The 20,540-nt window shown below is 39.0% G+C and overlaps 1 protein-coding gene across 4 annotated transcripts in view; it reads left to right on the forward strand.

The window, feature by feature from the left end:
* npnta (nephronectin a) overlaps positions 1 to 20,236 on the forward strand; it is a 160,330-nt gene extending 140,094 nt beyond the window's left edge. For all 4 annotated transcript variants that reach the window (XM_028805193.2, XM_028805194.2, XM_028805195.2 and 1 more), the window contains 4 exons: positions 3,962 to 4,057; positions 12,586 to 12,684; positions 14,729 to 14,988; positions 17,454 to 20,236. In XM_028805193.2, coding sequence (XP_028661026.1) covers positions 3,962 to 4,057; positions 12,586 to 12,684; positions 14,729 to 14,988; positions 17,454 to 17,561 — 563 coding nt within the window. In that variant the 3' untranslated portion in view covers positions 17,562 to 20,236. The remainder of the gene's footprint in view (positions 1 to 3,961; positions 4,058 to 12,585; positions 12,685 to 14,728; positions 14,989 to 17,453) is intronic.
* The last annotated feature ends 304 nt before the right edge of the window (positions 20,237 to 20,540 follow it).

Genomic DNA, 20,540 nt, shown 5'->3' on the forward strand with positions numbered 1-20,540 from the left:
GTCTATCTTAGTTGCACCAAGAACTAGTGTGATTTATTTTTGGCATATAATAATTAGTGTTATTAAAATAAGATTTTTTTTTTGTCATATGCTTAACCACAAAATATGTTATTGTGGGTTTTTCCACAGACCGCTCATAAAACATATTTTGCAAACACAAACAACATGTCACAATGGCAATTTCCATCATATTGCTTAGACAAGTAGCAAAGAGGTTCTTTAAGCCTGTGTGTTTTTCTTCCTGAATGTGAACAGAAACATCTTGTTGGGGTATCTGAACCTCTGAAAATGTTTAGTGACTTCAAAGGCCATTGGCACTGTTTACGTCGAGACACCGTCTGCTTCTATCACCTCGGCAGCTCTTGCTCTCCCGGACAATTTTTACTAAATGCATTTCCAATGGCTGATCTACAGTCAGGCAGCATTTAAAAAGGCATGGTATTGCAGCTCACGATAGCATTTTCACATTCTGAAATCTATCTATCTGTGGCTCCATTAGAGGAGTCGTCGTTCACAAGTTAGTCAACTTTCTGTTTCCCACCACAGTTAAAGAATAACACATCGCCATTACTAAGAGAGATGCTGGAAAGAAGACTCAAGTTTTTGGTATTTGTTTTACATTTTGTGGCTCATAAGGAGCTTATGTGACATGGAATGCTGCGCTGCCTCACAAAACAAATGTTTCTTTATTGGTAGCATAGAAAATATACATACACACAGTTTTATTTAAACTAAATAGTATACTATCATTTATATACAGATTTTTAAAATATTTTTTTTGGCCATGAGCCTTATTAATAACTATTTGATATCTCTTGCCATCTGTAGACCCTCAACATTCATCCTATGCCTTTCCTCTGTGTCCCTGTGTGTCTCAATCTCTATCTACCGCATTCCCGTAAAGCCTGTTTCTCAGACTCTGTCATTTCAATGCACCTTGCTTGCCCCGTCTGTTTTTTGACTACCACTAATAGTAGACAGGCCCCCCATTACCCATTATGAAAGAATTATTCATATTCTTGTGCTTACTTCCCATTTATAAGGCAGCTCGGGTTGCCCATCATTAGTATTTAGCAACCCAATGATGCTCAGTACGTTATTTACTTTGTTGTTGTTGAAATGCTCCATTGTAACTGCTTTTTTTTGTCTCTCTATTATAAAAAAGAAATCCTGTCCCCTGTCCTGATAGTCTACGATACGTGATTTTTCTCGGAAGATAATTTAAAGACCCGCGAGACGAAAGAGACCTGCCACGGTGCGTCTCACGGGAACATAGAACGAGAGTCTTGCAAGACACACCCTACTTACAAGCAAGATCAAAAAAAAACAAATCAGTACAGTGATCCCTCGCTATATCGCGCTTCGCCTTTCGCGGCTTCACTCTATCGTGGATTTTATATGTAAGCATATTTAAATATATATCGCGGATTTTTTGCTGGTTCGCGGATTTCTGCGGACAATGGGTCTTTTAATTTCTGGTACATGCTTCCTCAGTTGGTTTGCCCAGTTGATTTCATACAAGGGACGCTATTGGCAGATGGCTGAGAAGCTACCCAGCTTACTTTTCTCTCTCTCTCTCTCTCTCTCTTGCACTGACTTTTTCTGATCCTGACGTAGGGGGATTGAGCAGGGGGGCTGTTCGCACACCTAGACGATAAGGACGCTTGTCTAAAAATGCTGAAAGATTATCTTCACGTTGGCTACCTTCTGTGTAGCTGCTTCGTGAAGTGACATGCTGCACGGTGCTTCGCATACTTAAAAGCTCGAAGGGCACGTATTGATTTTTTTATCTGTCTCTCTCTCTCTCTCTGCTCCTGACGGAGGGGGTGTGAGCTGCCGCCTTCAACAGCTTTGTGCCGCGGTGCTTCGCATACTTAAAAGCCAAACAGCCCAATTGATTTGTTTGCTTCTTTGAAGAGGAAGATACGTTTGCATTCTTTTAATTGTGAGACTGAACTGTCATCTCTGTCTTGTCATGGAGCACAGTTTAAACTTTTGAAAAAGAGACAAATGTTTGTTTGCAGTGTTTGAATAACGTTCCTGTCTCTCTACAACCGCCTGTGTTTCTGCGCAAATCTGTGACCCAAGCATGACAACATAAAAATAACCATATAAACATATGGTTTCTACTTCGCGGATTTTCTTATTTCGCGGGTGGCTCTGGAATGCAACACCCGCGATGGAGGAGGGATTACTGTAGTGTAAAGGCAGTCATGCAGCACACACAGCTCCAGGGCTCAGTGCATATAAAGTGTATAAGGTCAATACGGTAGAAATGAAATGAATAGGGAAGAAATGAAACGTCGACAATTAAACGAAGAAGAAAGAAAAGCGCTGAGAAAAGAGACTCAAATGCATTGGCCAGAAAAAAGAGCAAAAAAGAATAATCGAGGTGCAAATTCAGAAAATAAGGAAAGTAATTATCAGCCTGGAACAAGAGGAATTGGGGAAAAAAAAGCACGTCCAATCCCAATCCGGCTCTTAAATAAATGACAGTGAGTAAAATGACAAAGTAGAACGTCATAGTGATGTTTACAAACGTTGGCGCTAAACACATGTAGAGCAGGTTAGAGACTATGAAACCAAGGAAATTAGAAAGGCTCAAAAAAAAAACGGCGCTATACACATGTGGAGAAAGTTAAAGGATATGAAAATAGGAAAATTAGAAAATATAAAAAAGTAAAGATCGCAGTAGCGCAAACAAACAAACTGCCTCATTTAACTATGCACCAGTCTAACTTTGGTTTTGCACAATAATTACTACACTATTGCACCTTAACACTTAATTCTACTTTATTCACATAATTTTACTTATTTATTATGTTCTACTATACTGTTACCTTTCGATCCATGACTTTTTGTTAATATAATTGATATTCTTCCATCTTTGCACAGTTTTTGATAAGTGGATCAGGATGCATTTCACTGTGTGTTGTCATGTATAACTATGCATGTGACAAATAAAGAATCTTGAGAATTTAAAAAACGGAGTTTACCGAACATGCATTTATTGGTTACTTTGTTAATATATATATATTTATCTGTCTGCTTATTTAAAAAGCTACTTTTACCCCAGGAGTCAAAAACGTTCTGTCTAGCCCTTGTACAAAAACCTAGACAAAAGCTGGGGTATCACCTTGGTAACCCCATGTACTTTTGGAACTGTGAGAGGAAAATAGCACGACTTTACAGACAGGAGTCCAATGCAGAACTCTACTTACTTTGTTACTTTGTTAAAAAAAAAAAAATATTAAATGCTGATGATGTAGATTGTTTTGTCTATGCTGAAATTCCAAACAGAGAAACCTGTCCTGACCTCATTAAAAAGATTCAGCATATTGGGACTCGCAAGATTACAAATATTGTTTTTACAGAAGTTCTGAAATAAAAGTGAAACTAATGAAACAGCAACAATTCAAAGAAAAAAAAATCTTAAAAGTGTGTATCCGGAAAACCAAACACAGGGGTTGGCGAGCGAAGCCTCCTAGTAAAAAAAATTATAAAGAATTGTCACAATCAGGAAATGAACCTCACACTCCTAATGTGTCATGTCGTCACTGAACCAGTAAAGGCAAACTGACCAATCCGATTGTTCAGTGGGACTGGATTCCCCCTCTCTCTCTCTCTCACTCACACATACAGAGACAGGAACATTTTATGATATAGTAGGTATAGTAGATTCTTAATATACTCTATTTTTTAATATGTTCAAGTATCAAAATATGCAAGGTAAGTTTATTGTAGGTTTCTAAATGATGTAATTTGCATAAGTGGTTTTGTTTCTTTTGGAATATTAACATTTGGCCAGCCTTCACCAACTAGCAATCTGGTCTCTTAAAAGACAGAAGTATACAGTACTTTTAATTCTGTGCATTAATCTTGCATTGTAAAATTTCTATTAAAGGGTTGGTTGCCTGATTAAATCTAGATAGCTAAACCTAACTACTTTGATTATTTTCAGTTCCTCGGAGGCCAAATGGAAACAACATAATTGGCAAAATTGACATTGAGTTGGGGAACACGGCAGAAGATGAGGAGCAGGTCAAGGATGATTCAGGTAACTTTTATAGTTTTACTACTTGATTTGACTGACTGTGCAAAAAAAAAAAAGAGAGAAACTCAAGTTGTGTGTATGCAGTTTTTAAAGCCACATCCTATCTGCAGTTGTATTTCAGGCTTGTGATTCCATATTGAGATCCAGTGATTTATGGCTCATGTTTTTAGTAGTTATTTTTCAATGTTCTGTTTATAAGGAGTGTACATCTAAAATGAAAGAAGAAGTCAACAATTCTGTAAATGGCCTGGAATGTGAAGGCCGGCAGTACTTCTTCACTTTATAAATAAACTTATTAGCCTACCTCTCAGGAGCAAATGTGAACCCAGAATTTACTCGGTAAAAAAGAAGAAAAAAAGACTTAGAATGAAAATTAACCATTTGTATACCTGCAAAACTCAAATGCTAAATGATATTCTCTTTTTCGTGGACAAGGTGACATTAACAACAAGAAAGGAAAACAACCAATTTGTCATGGGCTTCTGAGTCAATGCCAAAAATAACAGGCACAGGATTTTCCCAGGATATTCATCCTACCTCATGTTAGTTGATCTCCACATACACACCACATACTAATCCCATTTGGAGCGAACAACCTTAAAGTACAGAACTACAGCTGAGAAGTAAACCAACACGAAAGTTTTATGAAACAACGGCGCTGACATTGACACTGAAGTGCTGCTTCTACACTTTTGTCAAATAAACACATTACGATAAGTAGCGGTTAATGCTCAGAAATAGAGTGGCACAATAAATAGTGCAGGGACCTCACTCTTTCAGTGGCCTGGATGCAGATCCCATCCTGGACAGTTTCTCTGTGCTGTTTGGCGTTTTCTGCCTATCATGTTAGTATTCTATGAGTAGCACAGCATGCTGAGGACGATTGTAGGGACCAAGTGTGCCCATGATAGACTTGTAGCTGTCCAGGATTGGTTCCTGTTCCTTGTGTCAAAAGCTGCCAAATCCAAAACTATTCTAAAAAATAGAAATTCTGCCATCCAATATTCACAATTCAGTAATATTCAAGAAATCAAGTAGCTGCCTTGATTAACTAAACTGTGCATTTTATTTCTTAAAAGAATGTCCTATAGAATAATTGTTCCCAAATTGGTTGTTGACAGACCTCCCTGTTTCACAAGAAGATGGTAATTATAGGTACTCATGTACCTATTTACTGTAATTATTTATAAAGATTGTGCTGGCACTTGATCTCTATGCTCCTAAGAGAAATTCCTTCTTGTTAGGGCTCTAAAACTAACATTCCTGGCCACTTGGAGAAATTGTGACATCTCTTGGCACTTCTTCAAACTGGCAATCTCCCTGTCTCTCTCCCCTATCCAGCTAATCTCTGGCAGTGGGTGGGACTGATTAAATTCACTTCACAACCACTTTAATCCACACAACAAGTACTTCATAATTTCTGACAGGCTGTCTAATATGCTGTCTTCATGCAGAGGAATTTTTACAGACAAGGAAATAGCTGGACCTCTGGTTCATGAAAGAAGGTGGTTTGTGTGCTTCTGACAAAACACAAAACACAGCATTACACGTCAGTCTGGACAGGGTGTCACCACCTCTTTTGTGCAGTATTTCCAGAGAAATACCTCTCTATTATATTAAAAAATCCTGCGATGAGACAAGACTTTTATGAAGAGATTTTTTCAAGTCCCGCGAGACTTTGGCCATGAGATTTTTTTCAAGTCATGCCCTCCTCTCAACCATATTCAACCACACATAATGTACTCTGACTTAGCATGCATCCAAGTAGCAGGAAACTGCTTGATTAGTTTGGAAACCCACCTTGTTTACCATCATGGGCTGATCACCCTATTGATTGCATAGATTATGAAAGTGTTTACATGTTCATTAGAATTTATATGGTAAACGTCTTTAATCAGGAGCTGGCCCATTAATTGATACATCCATTTTAGAACCTGCTTAGTCCAACTTGAGGGTCACAGATAGCTGAAGTCTTCTCCAATCCAAAACTAGACAAGGCATAAGTTCCTTGCAGGGCAACCTCACAGAGGGCCTAACTGGATCTTCACTTAAATGTACATCTGTATAAGATAGGATAAGAACAGGATCTCTAGGTGAAAAAGTCCTGCAGACACACTAGAAGAATCTGTGAACTCCACATAGCCTGTGAGATTCCTATTTCAGTTTTAATTCTACTTGTATTTAACAACAATGCCCTTCCACTTAGACATAGCAGATACTTTTGTAAGGCCATATGTATTGCAGGTGAATGTCTAAGAAATGCTGTTGCTGTAGTAGTATTGTCACATACAGTGCATCCGGAAAGTATTCACAGCACATCACTTTTTCCACATTTTGTTATGTTACAGCCTTATTCCAAAATGGATTAATTTAATTTTTTTCCTCAGAATTCTACACACAACACCCCATAATGACAACGTGAAAAAAGTTTACTTGAGGTTTTTGCAAATTTATTAAAAATAAAAAAAAATTGAGAAAGCACATGTACATAAGTATTCACAGCCTTTGCCGTGAAGCTTGAAATTGAGCTCAGGTGCATCCTGTTTCCCCTGATCATCCTTGAGATGTTTCTGCAGCTTAATTGGAGTCCACCTGTGATAAATTCAGTTGACTGGACATGATTTAGAAAGGCACACACTTGTCTGTATAAGGTCCCACAGTTGACAGTCATTGTCGGAGCACAAACCAAGCTTGAAGTCAAAGGAATTGTCTGTAGACCTCCGAGACAGAATTGTCTTGAGGCACATATCTGGGGAAGGTTACAGAAAAATTTCTGCTGCTTTGAAGGTCCCAATGAGCACAGTGGCCTCCATCATCCGTAAGTGGAAGAAGTTCGAAACCACCAGGACTCTTCCTAGAGCTGGCCGGCCATCTAAATTGAGCGATCGGGGGAGAAGGGCCTTAGTCAGGGAGGTGACCAAGAACCCGATGGTCACTCTGTCAGAGCTCCAGAGGTCCTCTGTGGAGAGAGGAGAACCTTCCAGAAGGACAACCATCTCTGCAGCAATCCACCAATCAGGCCTGTATGGTAGAGTGGCCAGACGGAAGCCACTCCTTAGTAAAAGGCACATGGCAGCCCACCTGGAGTTTGCCAAAAGGCACCTGAAGGACTCTCAGACCATGAGAAAGAAAATTCTTTGGTCTGATGAGACAAAGATTGAACTCTTTGGTGTGAATGCCAGGCGTCACGTTTGGAGGAAACCTGGCACCATCCCTACAGTGAAGCATGGTGGTGGCAGCATCATGCTGTGGGGATGTTTTTCAGCGGCAGGGACTGGGAGACTAGTCAGGATAAAGGGAAAGATGACTGCAGCAATGTACAGAGACATCCTGGATGAAAACCTGCTCCAGAGTGCTCTTGACCTCAGACTGGGGCGACGGTTCATCTTTCAGCAGGACAACGACCCTAAGCACACAGTCAAGATATCAAAGGAGTGGCTTCAGGACAACTCTGAATTTCCTTGAGTGGCCCAGCCAGAGCCCAGACTTGAATCCGATTGAACATCTCTGGAGAGATCTTAAAATGGCTGTGCACCGACGCTTCCCATCCAACCTGATGGAGCTTGAGAGGTGCTGCAAAGAGGAATGGGCGAAATTGGCCAAGGATAGGTGTTGCCAAGCTTGTGGCATCATATTCAAAAAGACTTGAGGCTGTAATTGCTGCCAAAGGTGCATCGACAAAGTATTGAGCAAAGGCTGTGAATACTTATGTACTTGTGATTTCTCAGTTTTTTTTATTTTTAATAAATTTGCAAAAACCTCAAGTAAACTTTTTTCACGTTGTCATTATGGGGTGTTGTGTGCAGAATTCTGAGGAAAAAAATGAATTTAATCCATTTTGGAATAAGGCTGTAACATAACAAAAGGTGGAAAAAGTGATGTGCTGTGAATACTTTCTGGATGCACTGTAGATAGAGTACAGTGAAACTCTTACATGTCTGACCAACCACTCTCTGGCACCATGATCTATAAAGGGTAAGAATTGGCTCCTGATTATTACATTGGTTGGAATGGACTCCAGTACTCCATGAAGTAGTTTGGGAAACACTGCTATACATTTTCTTGTCAAAATTAACCGTGGTGGCGCAGTCGTTCACATTTCTATGTCAGATCTTGAATGCGGAGGTTTCACCACCAGCCTGGCCACTGTCTGTGTAGTGTTGGCACATTCTCTCTTTGTCTGTATTGGATCTTCCCAGGTTTTCCATCCCAAGGGTGTGCATTTATGGTTAATTGATGCCCTGATGTCTCTAAATCGACCATAAAGGACTCTACTAATTTTATGAGAAACTGAGTTCATTATAAAGCAGGTATATTAACAGATATTGTATATTAAGAAAATTCAGCAGTCACATCTTACCCAATGAACTTGACAACATGGCTAAATGTTAGTACACTTCTGCACAGACATTTCCTTATTCCCTGACATCTGAGAAAATTTGTTGTGTAAACCAGCCAAGATCTTCAGACTTCCATGATAAACATATTGCACTGTGCTTTCATTTTGCCAATACTGGAAAATATTAATTTGGGAGTATTCTTGAAAAATATTGTTGCTGGCTGGTAACAGTCAAGTGTGATGTCAAAAGTAACCATATAATATGTATGTATGGATGATGCTGTTACATTTACAAAACGTAACTTCATTTGTTTTTACAAAATATGTTTAAAATGGCAAATTGAGTTTTGTTTGCTTAAAATGCAGCTGGCTCAGTTGTTGAGTACAGTACAGTACAGTACACAGTAGCACTTTAAATTTCATCTGTATAAACATTAACAAAGTTAATAAGTTAAATATTGAACTCAAGTGCTCAAAAATACAAGAAGGTAAAGCAAAGTATACGCACCATAATCAGTCATCTTAAAGATTCTGAGATTTCTTTTTTCAAATATTTCTAATTCAAATAACACCTAAAATGTAATGTACAGAGTGTCACTTGAAGTCACTACTTTAATATTTTGTTCTTACTGAAAACAAAATCGTAGAAGAATGGTGCCTCTTCAGAAATTAGAACTGCTTTGGCAGCCCAGCCCTGGCGACCCGCAGCCAGACAATCCAGTTTGATTTTTCTAAATTGGTGAAACTCGGCAAAGGGGATCTAAGGCAGCAAATCGCCAGGTGTGAACGCCTAGTATTGTGTAAATAGCACTTAAGTAAAATGGGGATAATTGAAAGATACAAACCTGAAAAGAACAGAAACAAAGAAAAACCGACCTCCCTCAATGAGGAGAATTGGTTTTAGCTGCTTCTGTTTGAAATTTGTAATTTCATTTAAAGCTAAGTAGCTGTGAAATGTACGGAGGACCTTTGTAGGTAAACTGCATTTATGTAGATACACCCCTTTTTTTTTTTTTTTTGGAAGATGGAAAGATTTTGAGGTTGGAAAAAAAAATCCACAATGAAATACAGACTGTACATTCATACAATACACTGTATTAATTCTTGATGGCAGTCATCTAAGAAGATTTACAATTTAAATAACATTTTAATGATTTGGATGTAATTGACTCTAGGAATATCAGTTAGTTTTCCTGTTTCTTGTAAGCAAAGTCAAAATGGCCTTCTGCATAAACATTCTGAAACAGCAATGTGAAATGGCACATTCCTAGTCAGCATGAGGGGACAGCAAGGCATGCGGCAAACAGACAAAAGAAAACTGCAGCCCCTTCATGAGCTGCACACATCTTACTCTGCTTCTCACTGGGCTTTGAATCTTAGTTTGAAATGTCTCTGTTCTTGACTGGTTTCTGTGATTGTTCCATTAAGTGTTTGCTTTATTATATTTATCTACTTAGCCTTTAACCATATTTTATACATAAATAACTATTTCCACACAGTAAAGGAAAGAAGGTTAAAGACACGAATTTGCAGCTGTGTAGCCTTCATCAGGTGTGCAACTAAAAATGAAACAGCAGGTAAAATATATAGAAGGAAAAGCAGGGAATAAAGCCAGGGCAGATGAACAGAGAAAAGGTCAGAGTAGGTGAGAAGAAGCTGCCGTTAGAGGAAATAAAGGGAGAGATTAAAAAGTTAGTCGTCATTAATACCTGGAAAAATCTGTAATCCCAGGTTGAGAATGAGATTAGCCTGTTCTGATTTTTTTTTTTTTGTTTTTAAGTGTCTTTGCTGCCCTGTAGAATAACACAAACAGAGCAATTAGTGTGCCTAAGGGAATGTGAAGTATTCTGCAATAGGCTTTGCGAGGCCTTTGATTTTAACAACTTGAATGTGCTTCATGAATCAGTCTGCCTGCCGTCTCCCATGTTACACCTATGTAGATGGCTGGACACATCCTAAAAGAAATGCAGTAAATAAGATTTTTAGGTTGGCAAGAGGCCCGCTGTCTAATATTGAATTTACTAGAAAATCTGTCTGAGGCCAATGAGACCTTCATCATGAGGAATGACTATGTACAGAGTGCTGATGGCCATGGTAAAGGTGAAGCAGTCAGGACCATAAAGCCTGAAGCGTTATATAAACGGCCCTCAGTGAATGAGTGTGAGTGTGCATCCTGTCCAAGAAGGGTACTTATTGTTGCCAAGATGAACAGTGTTTCCCAGCATCCCAGACCACAAACAAGCGGGTTCAGAAAGTGGCCAGATGAATGAAATGTATTTATTTTTGCAGAAATTCACTTTCAGAATGACAAAGTGATCAATTCAACACCCTCTGAGTCAGTCCTATACTGTTTAACCGCTGACTAACCTGAAGGAATTCCAGAATGTCATTATTACATCAAGGTATTGTTGCTAAGAACTCATTTCATTAAGCTGAGAAACTACCAGACATTTTACAAGCAGCTTGATTGCTTGGCATGAAATTAAACAAGATCAAGCCATTTTTTAATTAAGTAAAGGGACGTTTTTGTCTTGAAGTACATCCAATAATGTTGTTAGGTTTCCGCAAGAAACATATAATAGTAGAGTGTGGTTATTACAGATGGATTTTTCAGTGTTTATTCTGGCATACACTCAGTTTTCCAAGGGTTTTGCATTAACATGAAAGTAACATGGAAAAAAAAACAAGATTTCCCAAACAAAACTGGTTACTTAGCAAAAAAGATGTCAAAAAAGGATAATGACTTTCAGAGAGACAATGCAAATGATTAGTCCTTACTGGGCTTGACAGCTCGGCACAGCTACGCAGGTTCAGTTCCTAGGCAGTCTGCACTTTCTTGCTATGTCCTTGTAGGTTTTCTCCAGAGATTCCTGTTGCCTGCTCGATTAGATCACAAGTGGACTAATGAGAGTGACGGTGGCCACACATATTGAGCGGGCTGCCCTGCAATGGCCTAGGCTTGTCAAAGCCTGCCCTGATGCTACCAGAATAGACTTGCTCTCTCTGATTGGCTCATGTTAAAGTAACCACTTTAATTAAAGATGGTTTGTACTGTTTGGTGGCGTTCCTCAAGTGATTTAAGAAATCATTTGAACTATTTATTTACACTAAAAAAAAAAAACCTTGATCTCTACACATAAAGAGACTGAGTGCAGAAATACACGGTCTGAAGTGTCACAGCTAAAATGTCAGATTTCACATTTAAAAACCTAAGCTTGGATTTGAAAGCCGAGACCACAAAAGCTATGAATTGCAAAGGAGTGACTGTGTAATGATTTGGAGTTTGAGATCCGCAAATTCTGATGGACATGCTGAGCCGTTCACATTTACAGTTTTGGTAAGCAGCAGGGTCTAGAAGATTACCCTAAAACTGTCACTACGTCACAGTCCTGTTGGCACCTTGGGAATATTAGGTCAAAGTGTAAAACATGTCTGAGAAAGCTTCTGTACCAGCTGCAGCGAACAAATCAGCCCTGACAGCTCGCCTGTCAGTGTACTTCTGGTACAGCTGATTATCATCGCCATGATCATACCCTCGGGGAACATGTCAATGGTGGGTCGACCACTGAACCTCGGAGAATGGCTGGAGCGAACTGCTTTCATCTCCACACTTAACCGACAGCAGGTGGCCAAAGAGGCAGCAACTGAAAGCTCTTGTCAGTCTTGTCTTATATTTCTGGAATTGCTTCTTTATAACAACTGAAACTGCAGAAAAGAAGCCCCATAAGGTGAATTTAAGGCATCAGCACACCTGAGCTATTTGTTGTCAGACCTGAGCTTACTGATTAGTTTGTGTTTTTTTTTTTTTTTTTTTTTTTTTTACTATTCTAAAGAGAAGTTTACATGTGTATGTCTAGTGCATGTTTACTCTAAAAACACCCGTTTTAGAAATTAACCGTTAGACTGGCTGGCTATTCCTTCTGTGTTTTCTGTTTCATCACATATGCCACAACTGGGTAAATTGTGTTTGGAAATGCAGAGCTCAAGAGTAAAAGCTACCAATCATCATCAGTAACATTAAGACAGTGAACTCCATAAAAGGCAGCCATTAGCTAATCAAATATAGCAGTTTAATGTGAGTTTGCACTGCTTGTCCAATATGCGTAGCTGAGCATTCCTAAATAAAGATGAATTGGGCTCATGCTGTAGTGGGAACTGCGTTACTTACACATGATTGTGTTTCTATTTCCAGATGTTCTTATTCACAGCTGTAATTTTGACCATGGTCTGTGTGGATGGATGAGAAACACTGAAGGGGATTTGGACTGGGAGACCATCACAAGTTCCTCAGGTAGGAGCCCAGGTGGGTTTTCAAGATCCCCAGCCCAAGTGAGCATTTTGTTTTAGAAAGTCAAGGGCTTCATTAAGAACTGAGATTTGCATCACAACCTCAAACTATCTTACCTTTCAACAACAGTTTTACTGTAAAGACTTGAACCAAAGCCATAGTTGTAGGCCAGACCCTCCATGCATATCCTTTAGAGGAGAAGTCAGAAAGCTGAATTTTGATCATTCAAATGTTAAAATGTCTGTCTACTCATTAATTATTCTTTTTTATTTTTATAATGCACAGTTTATTTCAGCGTTGCAGTTATTAATCTTTCACTTTATTGCTGACATATTAAATATCAGTAAAATTAGGCCATTTATCCTTTGAGTTGTTTGTTTTTTAATCATTTAACCGCCTCTATGGTAGTATTTCGCACATGAACCCTTTGTGGCCCCCCATCCCCCCTTTGACCAACCCTGTTATAAAGCTGTACAGCAATACAGTCCTTCATTCCTGCCCCAAATTTAAACTGTACATCATGCTTACATGATTCCCATCTTTGACAATGTCAATGTAAAACGTAATATTAAAAGAGTGTCCCCACCCCACCCCAAGACTCATGTCTCTCTCACCCAGAATCCAACAACTACCTGTTGTGAGTAAGCTGCTGGCATGGCAGAGGCCTGCTCATGTTGACTCTGTGTCAGGACTTTCAGGCTTCAGCACACAAACAAACTTGTGGAAGGTCGCGGAGTTGTAATCTACAAGTGAAAGGAGGTCACCCGATGTTCTGCAGCTTTGGCCTTTAGACATCCTTTGCTGTTAACATGTATTTTGGTTTAGGGAAAGTCAAGACCATCCCCACCATGTGGTGCATCTTGCTTCAGTTTCACTATCTTTTGTTTTAGATGGATAATAACACTGACATGTTATTGGGGCCTTTATATAGTTTTCTATAAACGTATTTCTTTATTACTAAACTAGCACTAAACTGGTTATAAATGATATTCTTGATAACCATTTGCTTTCCTTCCAGTTAGTATGTTTTCTACTAGTCATCCTGTGTCTGATTAATTATATTCGTTTAAATAATTTTACCCTTTGTTATTCTACTCAAGCCATTCCATACAGTTTGTCTCTTTCTTGCTGTGAGCTTTTTGCTGCTGTATGCTTGTTAATACACATCTGATGGAGATCTTATTTGCTCTACTCTATTACCTAAACACTTGAAGAAATTGCAGGCCTGCCAAGTTAATTCTAAGTTCTTCACTTTATTTTCAATTTTTGTTATATGTTCAGAAATTTTGAGTGCATTTGTCAACTGTGGATTTGTACAGCTTGTAGTTCTAAGGATTCCTTTTGTTGTGATTTCTCAAATGTGTAGGCATAGATATAAAAACCCTACTAGAATAATTTTCACAAGTAGATAGATGAAAGCTCAGACCCAAAACTCTACAATCTGGTGGTGCTGTGGTGTTGCCCATTGCACGGGGCCTCCGTCCATCTGGCTTAAGAATGGGATGGGATGGACTGAAGCACAACACAGAGAAGACCTGGCAGATTGCTTTAAAGTGTGGTGTGCACACACAACACTGGGAGATCACTGACCACAAATGTGACCCCAGACTAGGGCTATAGGGGCACCCCGGCCAGTGGAGTAGCAACTCACAGACAAGATAGGGACAAACTGCAGAAAGATGAGAGGTATTTGAGAACTAGAGGGGGGTTACATTTCTCTTAGTATAAATTGGTCATTTCTCACAAAAATAACATGGAGAAAATGAAACATTGTTTTGACTGAGGAGAGTTTGAAGGCCAGTGTAAGAGAGATAAAGGGTGTATTTGTTTTTGTCCGTTTTGAATTAATTTCATTTATTCACTTTCTGAAATCCTTTTTTCCCTCTTCATTTATGTATGCAAATATTCATATTTCACATCACTCCGATCAGTACCTAGGAGGTGTGAAACAGTTCTTTGTCCATCCATTTTAGGTAACTAGGCAAGGCAAATGGTTCATATTGACTCCCCTCAGTTGCCAACACTATTTTCTTTTTGCTTTCTTCAGGCGGCAAGTACTTAACCATTCCGGACATTAGGGGTAAACGAGGTGGCAGAGTGGCACTGCTGGTCCTGCCTTTAACAGAGCTGGAATATGAAAGTGACCTGTGCCTCTCATTCAGCCACAAACTCTTGGGCCACAACGCTGGCACCCTGCAGGTGTACGTGAAGAGGAATGGAGCACTTGGTCCAGCAGTGTGGGGACGAACGAGTGGGAATGGCTGGAGGCAAACACAGATCACACTGTCGGGGACTAGCCTTCAGAGTGTAAGTAAAGTAGGCATGAAAATACTTGTCATGGTTTCTTGTCTTGCACTGAGGCGGTCATTTTACAAGGTATTGACAAGTTAGAAGGGCAGAAGAGGCACTAAAGAGTCACAGGGCAGGCAATCCAGCTGAAGAACTCCTCAAAGTATTGGTGTAAGCCAGGGTTCTCAAACTCCGATCCTGGAGGGCCACAGTGGCTGCAGGTTTTCATTCTAACCCTTTCCCTAATTAGTGACCTGTTTTTGCTGCTAATTAATGTTTTTTGAATTCATTTTAATAGACTTGCTCTTGAAGATGCAGACCCCTTAATTGTTTTTTTCCATAATTAGCTGCCAAACAATAATGAGATAGGAAATGAGCCGACACATGAGCAGAAAACTCTGTCCATTGTACAATATCTTAAAATAAAGACAGATGAAGCTCTTGGGAATGCTGATCTGCTCAGGTCCACAAAACATTTTAACAGAATTCTTAGAAAAGAGAAAAATCGATTTCAGAAATGTATGCTATTTATGCACAATGAGAGCAGCAAAAAGCCTTGGAATTAAAGAATGGGTTTAATTAACAACAAGAATCAGAGCCTAATTAAGCAACTGCTTGGAGTGAAATTAGTTGGGAGTTTAAGGCCCTGACTTCACATTTCTTTTCTGTTCGGATGCTGTTTAAGGAAAGAAATGAAGCAATTCAGAGGAACGATGAAGAAATACAGGGAAATAAATGTTAAAAAAGATGTCAATTACAATTAATTCAAAATAAGTTAATTTGTAGCAAAAACAGGTCACTAATTAAGAAAAGGGTTAGAATGAAAACCTGCAGCCACTGCGGCCCTCCAGGACTGGAGTGTTAGAACCCTGGTGTAAACAGACAGTAAGACATGAATGAGCTAATCAGTGGCAGGGTTGGGGATAGAGGGGCACCAGTTGAATTCCTCCTCACCAGCAGAGAGCACTGGAGATACAGGTGGGTTTCTGTTACCAGGTCACCCAAAAACTTAGCACGTTGTCACGGAGTCTTCAAGAATCAGAGCACGCTGCAGTGTGAGATCATTCTAGAGCAGTGCTTCTCAAACTCGGTCCTGTGGCCCCCCTGTGACTGCAGGATTTTGTTCCAACCAAATTCATAATCCGTGACAACACCTGATAGCACTGATCTCATTTAATTAGCTGGTATTTTTTTCTGTTATTCTACATTCAGAAAAGCACTGCAGCATAATTTTTACATTTATAAGACATTTAGAAATACAGATGTTTCTGCTTTTGCTGTAGATTTAAATGTTTAACTCTCTTTTGTTGATTTCATTCTATTTTGCCCTTTCTCTGTGCCGTTTTGCCCCTTCATTGTATCTTAATGACAATTAAAAACGAGCAGATCAGACACCCAGGCAAACAACACTGAATCATGAAAGGCAGCAACTACTTTAGCGTCAGACCCACTAATTAGGAAATAATGGATTAATTAAACAATTAGAACACCTGGAGAAGTAGAGTAAAAATATTGTTAAAAAGTAAAAAAAATAAAATACATTATTTACATTAGCTGGTTGGAACAAAAACCTGCAGCCACAGTGAGTCCCCAGGACCGAGTTTGAGAAGCACTGCTCTAGGAGAAGTCAATCATCAGTAAGGTTTAAAGGCCACCTCTTAGTCCAGAGATGGACGCTGGGTTGGAGCAAAGGCTCATCAGGCAGTCAGGAACACAAAACTGGAAGCAAACGGGTCATCTTGTTTGAGTAGGTCAGTCAGGGCCTGTCATGTATTTGGCCAAATCCTGTGGTGCAGGAAAGTCTGCATTGTATTTATTATTTTAGAACATGTGATACTTCTTGTGTTCATCCCTAGCCTGTTTATTTGGTTAATAAATTGCATTGTTTGTCACCATTGTGGTGTTTGTGTTGTAGAGCCAAACAGAAGGCACTCTGCCAGTCTGTGTATGTATAATATAACATAAACTCAATGCAGAAATAAGTAAACAGGACTACAGGGGAGATATATTAGTGCTGGCCATTGGGAACCGTAAAGCCTATGGCCAGTGTGGTTCCACCTGCTTGTCATCTTATGATAGCAGGTCAGATATTCTGCTGTCTAGAGGCAGATATGAGTTTAAACAGGCATGAAATCTTCATCCTTTGTTCCCTTGATGGGGTAACCTCCAATGCCAGTCACCACGCAGATTAGACACCGGCCTCTAGCTGTCATCTGTATGTCTACTCCATGTCTGCTTGGCCTTCCTTCACTTGCGCTGGATTGTGTGGCGGTGTTCAGTCTTCTCAGGTTTGAATTTATTGTAGTCATTTAGTTCAGAGTGTCAACTCTTATATCTTCTGTTGCTGTCTGGGCCCTGGTGCCATATAATCCTTTTGGCAAATCATAAAAATAAACGTTTGGGTATCACCAATTCAGTTCTTATCGAGTTAAATTTAAACCATAACAAAATCCTGTGTTTGATAGTCTCAATTAATATTGCAGGTCATATTTAAAGGTGAAAGAGGCAAGGAGAGGATGGGTGAAGTTGGCCTTGATGACATTAACTTGAGGAAAGGCACTTGCTCTGATAAACATCTGCGAAGGCATTAACAAAGTCCGAGAAAACTGGAAAGGACTCTATTTAGGAGGAAACCATCCCCACTTTCCTTCTTTACGGGGATGTCTACCTGAGAACATTGGCCCTTACCAGAGCAGTTCCAGTAACTGGGAAATTCTCTAACAGCAAAGACAGACCCACAAGGCTTTGGAGTCGTTTTTGGATCTTCCTTTGCCTTCAGTTTTCCAGGTGAACCTGAGAGATCCCTTCATAATGAAGCCGTGTACACGTGTGTGATGTATCCGTGTCAGACAAATCGCATTGTATGCTTTTCATATCTGATTCTCTTATTTACTTTGTTGTTAAAATGCAGTATATCCCTGTCTAAAGCTCAAATTTATTTAAATGTTTTCTGTAGAAACTTCTCCAGTACATTTCATTTTTATGTCCTGCCATTAATTTAATATGTTAAATGTTGACGATAAAATGAAATTCATTTTAAAAATACTGCCAGTTTTAAAATGTGGACTGTATGTACCGGGCCGCCAGGAGTCACAAACGTAAAGGTACCACTACCACCATTTCTCAGTTTGTTTGGTCTGTGTTAATTGGAGGAAGTCTCTTAAACTTAAAACAGTTTTTATGTTTTAATAATTTTTATTGAAATTTCTAGTTCTATTCATCCTCCTAGAATGGCTATGACCACACTGCTATTCAAAAAACGACACCAGCGACAATAGCTGCTATTTGTTTTTGTCATGTTGGTATTTTTTTTTATAGTCTAATCTATTATTTACCATTTAATTTGGTCTAATTAATTATATTTGTTAGCATGCAAATTGAGGTATTAATTGCTTTTGTTTGAAGGGCCAACCAGATTGCATCATTTGACAGAGAGAGTTTCACGGTGAAAACTTGGAGTGCATTTAACTGCATCAAGGAGACTAGAAATGCTGACGTATTCAGAGAGATCAAAATGCTTTTCAGACACTATTGGTGGTATTGTTTTCCCATTTATATATATATATATATATATAATATATATATTTACGGTATATATATATATATTACCCCTTCAATGACTTTAGTCAATCGGTAAGCTAGCATATGATACATCTTAACTACCATTAAACGGACTGAAGAGGATCGAATGAGTTAAGAAATAATTTGACTCGTGTTCGGGATCATCTTGACTAAGGTGTGCAAATGTAAAACGTGTTATATTTCATTGGTTATTTTCACTATAAGTGCCTAATCAAAACTAGTTTCACAATTTCAAAACAAATAAATGCTATAAAAATATAGGAAATAATTGACTATGTAGTTATTTTGGATAAGATTACAAAAGAGTTACTTACTTAGTAATATAAAATGTATTTAATCGATAAGCTGATCGAACCAACTTATTTTCACGTTATACCGCAATATTTATACTCATGATGATTTATGTTAAATACCTTGTGCTTTTAATCCCATTTCATTCCCAGTAATGATCCCCAAATTCCAGACTTTTCAGCTTTTACTGCTCCAATACACTGATGTTGCCTCAGAGTGTCCTGTTTAATTCTGGTCACATGGCTATGAAGCGTCCTCTTAAAACTGCGAAAAATCAGTTCAGAATCCACAACAAGGTAGCAACAAAATCTTTGTGTTTCCTTCTATCCAAGAAATTGTTTATTTTGTTTACTCTTCAACATTACTTGCTTTTATCGGCTCAGGGTGGAGGTGGCTTTGAGGCTAAGGATCTGCACTGGTAGCTGGAAGGCTGTCTGCTCAAGTCCCCTTACTGCCAGAACAGATCCTACTCTGTTGGGCCCTTGAGCAAGCCCCTTAACCTGAACAATTGTTCCAGGGGCACTGTACAATGGCTGACCCCCAAATGTCATGCGAAAAGACAATTCTTAGTGGGCAAATTGAGAAAGTTTGACCACCCCATTCTTTTACATATGTCTAATTACTTTTAACCAATTTTACAAGTACTGTAGTAGTTTGTTGGCAGCAGTCTGAGCTGTCGGGGACACGAGGAGTACAAACACAGGTATCGCACTTTCAGACTAGCAGTCACTAGCGTACACCTCTGTGTTACAATAAAGGAGATACTTGAATGGCATTTTTCACAAAATTATGCATAATTAAAGTGTATGTATTTGAAGACTATGTTAAAAAATTGAATAAAAGTATTATGTCAAACCCTGCTAGTGTAAATGCTGGAAGATGATAAATCTGCACAAAATATTTGGTCACCATTACTAGAACCAACTTCCCAGAGCGCTGCATGCAGTTGTTCTGGGGCAAAACTAAACACGTACCAGTTTTCCAAACTTTAAACGAGAATTGTTTCCAACAAACCAATCCTGCTTTTCATTTGCAAAGGAGTTTAAGCAGCATAAAGAGAGGCCGCGATTTTTCATAGTTTGCCTTTTTAACTCCGTATGTGCGCATAAAGAGCACAGAGTTCCCCGTGCACTCACACTGCTTCTCCGCATTCCCAAAGACGCAGGCCAAGTGGACGGCCATACTGTCCACGAAGACCGAGACGAGTCCTGCGTTGTGCAAGCCCAGCCTCCCGACAGCACAGCATGTATTCAGGGAATGAGATGCATTTTGTTGAGTACTTGAAAAATGGGTGTTCATGTCTAGAATTGTGTTCCAAAACCTGCTTTTTGTACTGTATACTGTATGTCTACAATTGTAAATATATCATATGCAAATAAACATTATTGAGTAACCGTGGGATGTGTTCATTCAATTCTGTTTGCACTTCTTTGTCTCCTTATTATACAAACTTATGTTAACACTAATGGTTCTGCTATGTATATACTTAAATTGTCCACAAAAATTGCATATATGTGCCACATATGGTATATGTGTTGAACATGATGGCGAACAGCTTGAGACATTCCTGTAAAGCATGTTGCACATATGAAGTGTGTTTTGTGAATAAATTGTTTCTGCCATTCAAATGTTAAACATAATTTTGACTCACCCTGTCTATTAAGGGAGCAGCGACTCACACGATTTAAAAATGAACA

Source organism: Erpetoichthys calabaricus, chromosome 7, assembly GCF_900747795.2.
Source record: "Erpetoichthys calabaricus chromosome 7, fErpCal1.3, whole genome shotgun sequence".
Classification (NCBI taxonomy): Eukaryota; Metazoa; Chordata; class Cladistia; order Polypteriformes; family Polypteridae; genus Erpetoichthys; species Erpetoichthys calabaricus.